Here is a 9,621-nt window from a genome sequence, read left to right as displayed (position 1 = left end):
ATTTATAGGAGTGGGCCTTAGCCCAAAACATTTTATAAAGGTAGGCCTAGCCCAATTTAGTTTATAGTTGTGGACTTAGCCCAAATAACTTGTGTAAGAATGGGCCTAGCTCAAATTGTTTTCTAAAATATATCTAGTCCATAATAATTTGTAAATATTGGGTTTTTAGCCCAAGTATTTTGTAAAGTGGGCTTTAGCCCAATTTTGACTAAAAATACATTTTAGTCCATTGTTTTGTAAAAGTGGGCCTAGCCCAAATTTTGTTTATGAGAAATGGGCATTAGCCTAATTTTAATTTATGGACCACTTTTTAAACTACATAATTTTTGGGCTAGTAAATAAAATAAAAAAAATAATAATAATAGTAATACTTGTATTTTTATAAAAATCTAATTTTTATAAAAATTGTTACTTATGCCATAGTTGAACATTTTAGTGCATAAACTTGTGTGACGGTTCGTATTTTATTCTAGTCATTTACTACTTGTCGGTTTTATTTATTCGTATCATTTATCCCGTTTGTGTTGTCCGTCACGTTTTACCATTTGCTTTGTTTGTGCCATTTTTGTTTGTCCAAAAGTCCATATAGTCCAATAGTGTCCAAATTTGTCCATTTGTGTTTTCGTGTCCAAGGATGGACATTTTATTTCGTTTTCAAGTTTATATATATATTTTGTAATTTTTATGGATGTGTAACAATTTTGCATTTGTTCCTACTAGAACTAACATATGATGTACACATCAAAATATATAAACTTATGATACTTGATGAATACTTTTGTAAGTACACATTTTATCCAAAAATATGTACTTGTCATTTTTATTTAGAAATCTTTTTATAAAACATGGATTTATGACTTTGTCCAAAATTTGTTTAACCATGTTTAAAGACTCCAAATAATTGTTTTAGTAACAAACTTCTTTGTTTAACAACTTTTAACACATCACAAAATTTATAAAAATTTTGCCATAGTTTTGTTTGAAATATGGATTTTCCCCAAGTTTATACAAAACTTGTTTTCAAATTATTTCAATACAAAACATCATCAAGTATCAATATCTATCAAAATTTGTCAACAAAAGTAGCATGAACATGATATTGTTCTTATCTTTCCCAAAAAGGAAACTTTATTCCTTATTTTTGCCAAAAAATTGTAGAAAGAGATTTTATGAAAAACTCTTGTTTTAGATGTCTTACAAAGTCATTTGAAGCATAAACACGTATTCAAAATGTTTACTACTAACATATTTCTTGCTTTTGATTCTTTCCAGAAATGGAAACTTTATTCAATAAATTTTCCAAAAATTTATTTTCTTGTTTTTAAATGGTTTTTCACATTTTACTAGTATGCATGTTCATCAAAAACTCATGTTCATCACTTTGTTGATGAATCTTGGTTGATCCTACATGCATGTATGTAGATCATATTTTTGAGTAAGAATAACCAAGATTCAAGTTTATTAGCCTAGATTTCTCCAAGTTCATCTCTTAATCATAGAAAAATCATGTTTAAAAATAATGATTTTTAGTTGTTTCTTGTTATTTTTCAAGTGGGTTTATGATGAACTTGTAAAAGAAATCAAAAATAAAAGTGAAGCTAGTACGATGTTCTTACAAATTTTGCAAGGAAACAAAGATGATGATAAGAAATCTTGATGATTTTAGGCTTTAAGTTCCACCAAAAGAGCTCCAACTAGCTTTTCTAAACACCCTAGTAGTTTGATTCATCCATGGACCTCCATACTTGCAATAATCTCTATTGTTTGAATTTTGAAAATGTGAAGATGGTGGCGTGCTTGGTTCAAACGATTTTAGAGAGAAAGAGTATAGGAAGTTGTAATGTTTGATGGGTTTGGGAAAAATGAATGTAAAGGTAGAGTGTAAGAAAAGATTTTCTTGGATACACTAATAATAACCTCCTTGTTCCAACACACCACTTTTGAGATGAGTGGGCTTAGGTGGGGGTCCCACATCAACGAAAATCAGCCAAAAGGGAAGAATTTTTGCTTTATTTTTTTATTAAAATCTTGTTTAATTTATAATCTTTAAGCATTTTTAGAACTTTGACATTTTTTATAAAAATATCTACAAGGTTTTAAGCTCTAATATTTGAATGTAGTGTGACACTAGGTAAAATTAGTTCACCAAAATTTTTAGTTTGTAATTCGGGTGAAAAAGTCGGTTCGGGTCCTGTACCGGCTTAAATACTGACACCGTGTTTTGTTTAGATAAATACATAACAAAAGTTATTTTGCACATGTTTTATTATCCAAATAATTAATCCAACTTTTTAGACTAAAAATTTTATTATTTTTGGCACGGTTCCGGTACCGGCTTTACTGACTGGCAGTTTACTGAACTAGCCGTACAACTTAACGCAATAAGATTCGATTGCGGATTTTGTGTCGTTTTTAATACCCATTATATTATTTATGTCAAATAATATTTATTTTTGGGTTTTCGGACAGTTACTGTTTTGTTCTGCGGAATGCTGTACACTTCCGCATGATTGCTGTATTTTTCTGCGGACTTGGACAATTTGGTTTTTAATTGCAATTTTGTAAATAATAAGGCACATATTATTTTTGGACAAAGCTTTTTATAGAATATTTGTGTAGACATATCCGTATGTCTTGTTTTTATCGTGTCAGACTGTACCGCGACTAGTACTGACAAGTATTGTTTAATCGCGTTCCTATTGTTAGTCTAGGATATTGTTTCCAATCGCAACGGATTTATTATCATAATTTACTATGATTTTTGTAATTCCTAGACTCTTAAGACTTTAATTAATTAAAATCAAGTCATATACGCGAAAATAAAAATTTAAATAGTTGTTCAGGTTGTACGGAATTACCGGAATTTTGCCGATTATCACATTCTCCCCCTGTTAAAGAAAATTTCGTCCCGAAATTTTAGGTTGCGTTACTCTTCGTTGGGACTTTCTTAAACAAATGAGGGTACTTCTTTTTGAATTTGTCTTCTTGTTCCCATGTGAACTCGAGTCCTCGTTTCGAGTTCCATCGGACTTTGAATAGTTTGATACGACTTCTCCTCGTTTTGTAAATCTTTGAAACCAGAACCTCAACAGGTTCTTCGATGAAATGGAGTTTGTCGTCTACATGGATTTCGTACAGGGGAATAATAAGTGATTCATCCGAAAGACACTTTTTTTTAAATTCGACACATGAAAAGTGTCATGAACGTTACCGAGTGATTCAGGCAGCTTTAACTTGTAGGCGACATTTTCAATCTTTTCCAAGATCTCATAAGGTCCTATGTATCTCGGGCTAAGCTTCCCTTGCTTACCAAATCTAGCTACGCCTTTCCATGGCGAGACTTTTAACAACACCTTGTCTCCAACTTCAAAAGACAACGGTTTGCGACGTCTATCCGCGTAGCTTTTCTGTCTGTCTCGAGCCGCCTTGATATGGTCTCGAATCTTGAATATTTTATCGGTAGTTTCTTGAACTAACTCAGGACCTAACATTTGTTTGTCGCCTAATTCTGCCCAGCATAGCGGAGATCGACACTTACGGCCATATAATGCTTCAAATGGTGCGGCTTTAATACTCGTGTGATAACTGTTATTGTATGAGAACTCCACTAGAGGCAAGTGAGTATCCCAATTTCCACCTAAGTCCATCACACAAGCACGCAACATGTCTTCTAGAGTTTGAATTGTGCGTTCACCTTGGCCGTCTGTTTGGGGATGAAAGGCCGTGCTCAAATTTAATTAGGATCCAAAGGCCTTTTGAAAAGACTGCCAAATCCTTGATATAAAACGACCGTCTCGGTCAGAGATTATCGACAAAGGTACACCATGTCTTGCTACAATTTCTCTGAGATAGATTTTAGCTAACTTCTCAGTACTATCTTTCTCACGGATAGGCAAGAAGTAAGCTGACTTGGTTAATCGGTCGACGATTACCCAAATCATGTCGTGACCACGAGAAGTCCTGGGTAATTTAGTCACGAAATCCATAGAAATATGTTGCCATTTCCAATTTGGGATTTTGGGTTGTTGTAGCAATCCAGAAGGTTTTTGGTACTCGGCCTTAACTTTAGCACATGTTAGACATTTTCCAACATATGTCGCAATATCACCTTTGATATTAGGCCACCAATAAAATTCCTTGAGATCGTGATACATCTTATCTGTTCCAGGATGTATCGAATACTTGGATTTATGAGCCTCGTCAAGTATTAGGCCTCGAAGACCACCAAAATGAGGAATCCATATTCTATTCATAAAATATAAGGCTCCGTTCTCTTTCGACTCTAATTGTTCTTCCATACCTCTAAGCATTTCTGCTTTGATATTTTCTGGTTTTAATGCTTCTTGCTGAGCATCAAGAATTCGAGAGGTAAGGTCGTTATGAATTGTTAGCCTTAAAGATCGCACACGCAAAGGTTTAACTCGTTCTTTTCGACTTAGAGCATCCGCGACAACGTTCGCTTTGCCCGGATGATATTTGATCTCACAATCGTAGTCATTCAACAATTCGACCATCGTCTTTGGCGCATATTTAACTCTTTCTAGTTAAATATATGTTGAAGACTCTTGTGATCCGTGAATATCGTGCATTTAGTACCATAAAGATAATGACGCCAAAGTTTTAGTGCAAATACCACTGCACCTAACTCTAGGTCATGTGTGGTATAGTTCCTTTCGTGAATCTTTAATTAGCGTGATGCATATGCAATAACTTTCTCCCTTTGCATCAACATGCATCCTAACCCTTGCCGTGAGGCGTCACAATAGACTACGAAATCATTTGTACCATCTGGGAGTGACAGAATTGGAGCATTACAGAGTTTGTCTTTAAGCAGTTGAAAAGCTGCTTCTTCTTTCTCTCCCCATTCAAATTTCTTATCCTTTTGAGTGAGAGAAGTGAGGGATTGTGCAATCTTTGAAAAGTTCTCAATGAACCTTCGATAATAACCGGCCAATCCTAGTAATTGACGTATTTCAGTCGGTGTCTTTGTACTCCAATTCTTTATGGCCTCAATTTTTGATGGATCAACATGTATGCCTTTCTCATTAACTACGTGTCCGAGAAATTGAACTTCGCGAAGCCAAAATTCGCATTTGGAAAATTTCGCATACAATTTTTCCTTTTTCAACAACTCAAGAATAATTCTAAGATGGTACTCGTGTTCACTCTTGTTTCGTGAATATATCAATATATCATCGATAAACACTATCACGAATTTGTCAAGGTAAGGCTTGTACACGCGGTTCATTAAGTCCATGAACACCCCTGGTGCATTTGTTAAGCCAAAAGGCATAACAAGGAACTCGTAATGTCCGTAGCGAGTTCAGAATGCCGTTTTTGGAACACTTTCTTCTTGAACTCTGAGTTGATGGTATCCTAATCTCAAATCGATCTTCGAATAATAGCTCGATCCTTGAAGTTGATCGAATAGATCATCAATCCTCGGTAATGGATACCGATTCTTGATTGTGAGTTTATTCAACTCCCGATAGTCTATGCACATCCTAAAACTTCCATCCTTCTTCTTCACGAACAGCACTGGAGCTCCCCAAGGTGAGTGGCTTGGTCTGATGAAACCCTTATCGAACAACTCTTGAAGTTGTGTGGATAATTCTTGCATTTCCGAAGGAGCTAATCGGTATGGAGACTTTGCCACAGGTGCGGCACCTGGAACTAAGTCTATTCGAAATTCTACTTGTCGTTGTGGAGGTATTCCCGGCAAGTCTTCTGGTAAGACTTCAGGGAATTCCTTCACAACAGGGATTTCCTCAATTTTTAGCTCCTTGGCCTTCTTGTCAACAATGTGCGCTAAAAATGCTATACATCCTTTTCGTAGGCACTTTCGGGTTTTCATACAGGAAATGATTCGTAACGGCATTTCATTTTTCTCACCGTGAACAAGAAGTGTTTCGTTATTAGAAAGGGGAATTCGAATGATCTTGTCGTAACATACGACTTCAGCTTGGTTGGTAGATAACCAATCCATTCCAACTACAATATCAAAACTACCTAGTTGAATGGGCATTAGGTCAATTTTGAATTTTCGTCCTCCTAACTCTAAGGAGCATCCTTTAATAATGTTATTGGATTCAATCACCTTTCCATTCGCTAATTCGATAGTGAATGGAACATCTAGTTTAGTTGAATTTAGTCCAAGCATATCTTTAAATTCTAAAGATATAAAACTAAAATCTGCACCGGTATCAAATAAAATAGAAGCGAAATGATCGTTGACAGGAAACGTACCGGTGATTACGTTGGGATCCTGTCACGCTTCTTTGGCTCCAACCACAAAGGCTCGTCCGCGGCCTTTGATTTCTTTTGGACAGTCTTTCTTGAAGTATCCCATATCACCGCAATTGAAACAGCCTTGGTTTTGTCCTCGTTCATTATCGTTTCTGTTGCCTCCTTCTTTCTTAACTACCTTGTTGTTACCCCAACATTTTTCTGTGCGGTGACCCATTTTCCCGCATTTATCACACTTGGTGGCTTGGCATCCACCATAGTGGTGATAACCACACTGTTTACACTTAGGTGTATTTCCATTATATTTCTTACCACTCGTTTTCGTTGTGACAACGAATACCTTGGTTTTTCTTACCTGTAGGGGTTTTCTTATGTTTGTTGTTCGACATAGAACCTTTCTTGAAATATGAATACTTTCTCTTATTGTTACTCGAATTAGACTCCACATGCGTCTCCTTTTTCACCGCACCTTTATTCAGTTTTCCCATCCTTACTACATCCTCGTAAGACTTAAGGCAAGAGTTATAGCCTGAGCAATTCTCAACATGGTTCCTCTAGTTCCGCCATTGTTTGCAGTATGGTTTGCTTCATGTTGTACGATTGCTTCCGCAACTCACTGGTTCAGTAGAGCATCAAGCTCAACTCGTGTCATAGGTAAGGGTTCCGTTTGGGCTTAAAAAGTGTTACTTCGTTCTGGTGCCATGATCTTCATATATATATAAAATATATATCGAAGAGATTAGACATGAACGAAAATAAAAACATATCGTCACGTACTATGATCATAAGGTCAAGATAGATCATAATGATACTTATGCAAATCTTTCGCACCATATTCATCACATCCTTGCAGGATGTAAAATAAATTACAACAGTGTGTCAATAAGAAAATACCAACTTATATATGCCATGTCACCTTTTTACAATTATTTTTGTGAAGAAAACAAAAATAATCTCGGAGTTACATCACTTCGGTCGATACAAGACATATAGTAATATATAAAATAAGGTGAAGTCTTTTCTTCACATTGTTCCTGATTGATATTAAGTCTCCAAATCTTCAACAGTCTTTAGTCTTTCACAAAATTAGGTATACTTCCCAAAAGTTAGTAATTGAACATAACTATCGTGGTGTGGGATATGTAAGTGAAGACTTAGAAATTAGACCGTGAAGGCACGTAACCTCCTCCTCAAGACCAAAAATGTGCCTAATGGTGGCAGTCGAGTGGTTCTCAAGGGTATGAATGTGTTCCTCAAATGATAGAGGCGCTTTGTGGAATGTAGAGTGTGGAGGTACTGATAGGGGAAAAATGATAGTAATGGGCCATTCCGGGGGAGGTCGAGTAGCAGAAATCTGAGTCTTAAGATCATGGACTCATCGAAAGGGAAAACTAAGATGAATCTTGGAAGATAAAACACATAGTTTATAATAATAAGTGGAAAATGGCATGGAAGATAAGGATTAGATGGGCTCATGTCCGGTAGTGGAGGTTGAGAATGTGCATCGGAATAGTAAGGTGGAGAGTCATGGGTGAGAGGATGTATGTGTTGTCCATATGCCTTAGCAGAACAACCATCTGTTTAGGAGGGGAAAACCAAGCAGTTACCTCTATCCTTACAGTATGTATTCCATACTCTATGGACCTTGGTCGTCCAAAGTAAGGAAAGTCCTTCATCGCATTAACTCATGTGACGAATACATTGGTATTGTTTGAGCTCAACGAATTCCAACAAAGTTGTTATGATTTCTATAGATGTCGAATGGAATATGGTTAGAGACTTGTGCCATGGCTCGTCCCATATTACCCTTTGAGACAAAACGAATGTCAAATAATGGATTTTATCGCAATAACTCCAATAAATATGATAAGGTGTTATAGGCACCGTGAGATTAACCCAAATGTTGGAGTTTTAGAATGTTTGAGGGAAATCCTTCCTGGATGGTTTTCCTAATCTGTTTGCTTAGATGACTTATCTCAACTGACTTGTGATATAGATCGGATGCTAGGCACGAAATCAATACGTGTAGTTTTTAATGTGTTGTGGGGAATCATAGTAATCACCTTAGTTAGCGCTCTAAGAAATGGAAAAATTGAATTCTTAAGTAACAACTCAAGAATTTTGAATAGGTAGTGATCATTAGTCTGACCCGCAGGGCCCACCAGGATTCCCATCCACTGCAAGTTATTATTACGTGGGCCCCCGTAATAATAAATTGCCTTGTATGGTCACCTTAGCGTTCCCTGGTTCAAAACAGACGATCAGTCGGAGAGGGGGACATGATTGTCTAATTACCTTTAACATAGAATGGACCTTCATGATGGTCCACGCGTTAATACTTGTAGCCATTGCTCGCGGAATGGCACGAAGTTAAGAAATAGAAGTAAGAGGATTCATAACAATAATGGCTGAATGGTTACCTTCAAGATGAGTGTTTCATCTTCCTTGTCTTGACAAGAATGTCACCAATCATGATTTATATGAACCATAGGGACCTCGTTCCTACTAATAGAGTATTCATCCAAGGCTACCACCTCCACCTAATTGTCATCTTCGAGGTCAGGCATTTTCCGTATCTGAGGGAAAACAACCATCTTTTATGGAATGTCGAGCTCAGGGTTTCACTTAGGGACTACGCCCTACCATCAGCTCATCAACAGATGCGAGGTCAATACGCTTGTTATGAGAGTCCAGAATAATAATAGAATTTGAATACTAAGATATCATGGTCGTGGCAAAATAATCCGTACAACATACACATGTGAACAACTTATAAATAATTGATTTTTGGACAATTGTACTTTTGTTTTCATCATTGTTTATATCGTATATCGTTTCCAGTTCGACTTATTGTTATCGTGTCTAAACCCCATAGACTTGTACCAAATAAACTAGTCTTTTGGTATCATCGTTTCGAACTATCATTTAATACTATCACATAGTATCCTTGCATTATCGTTTTGTATTAGTGGACGCTTTGTAAAAATATAATATAGAACGCTTGTTGTAAAGAACTTCGTTTTGAAATTGTAGACTAGACTCAAAAAGAATCTTAGTTCACTACAATTGATGCTCTGATACCAGGTCTGTCACACCCGATTTTCGGTTTATGTGGAAGCGTATGACGAGAGCGGCAATCGTTACAATCAATCGAGTAAACAACATATTTGAAACATAAAAGATGTTCATCCATACATTTGATTCAAAACCATAATTTACATTACATACGTCTTGTTTGAAACTTGAAACAACAACAACTTTAACTACATTATTCAAAGTTCAAAACATAACACAAAAAACGGATGACATCACAAAAGCTTGCGTTCTTGATAACCACTTGAACATATTTTTCCATAGCCGTCCACTAATCTCCTG

At 36.2% G+C, this 9,621-nt stretch overlaps 1 protein-coding gene across 1 annotated transcript; it reads right to left on the bottom strand.

The window, feature by feature from the left end:
* Positions 1 to 2,916: 2,916 nt before the first annotated feature.
* LOC110925398 lies at positions 2,917 to 3,491 on the bottom strand. The gene is made up of 2 exons (XM_022169354.1): positions 3,212 to 3,491; positions 2,917 to 3,119 (listed from the first exon to the last, which is right to left on the bottom strand). The coding sequence occupies exons 1-2, from the start codon at positions 3,489 to 3,491 to the stop codon at positions 2,917 to 2,919; spliced, it is 483 nt and encodes a 160-aa protein (XP_022025046.1).
* Between the last annotated feature and the right edge of the window lie 6,130 nt (positions 3,492 to 9,621).

Source organism: Helianthus annuus, chromosome 17, assembly GCF_002127325.2.
Source record: "Helianthus annuus cultivar XRQ/B chromosome 17, HanXRQr2.0-SUNRISE, whole genome shotgun sequence".
In the NCBI taxonomy this organism is placed as follows: Eukaryota; Viridiplantae; Streptophyta; class Magnoliopsida; order Asterales; family Asteraceae; genus Helianthus; species Helianthus annuus.
The sequence above is the reverse complement of the archived record's forward strand: the minus strand, read 5'-3'. Positions and strand labels throughout refer to the sequence as shown.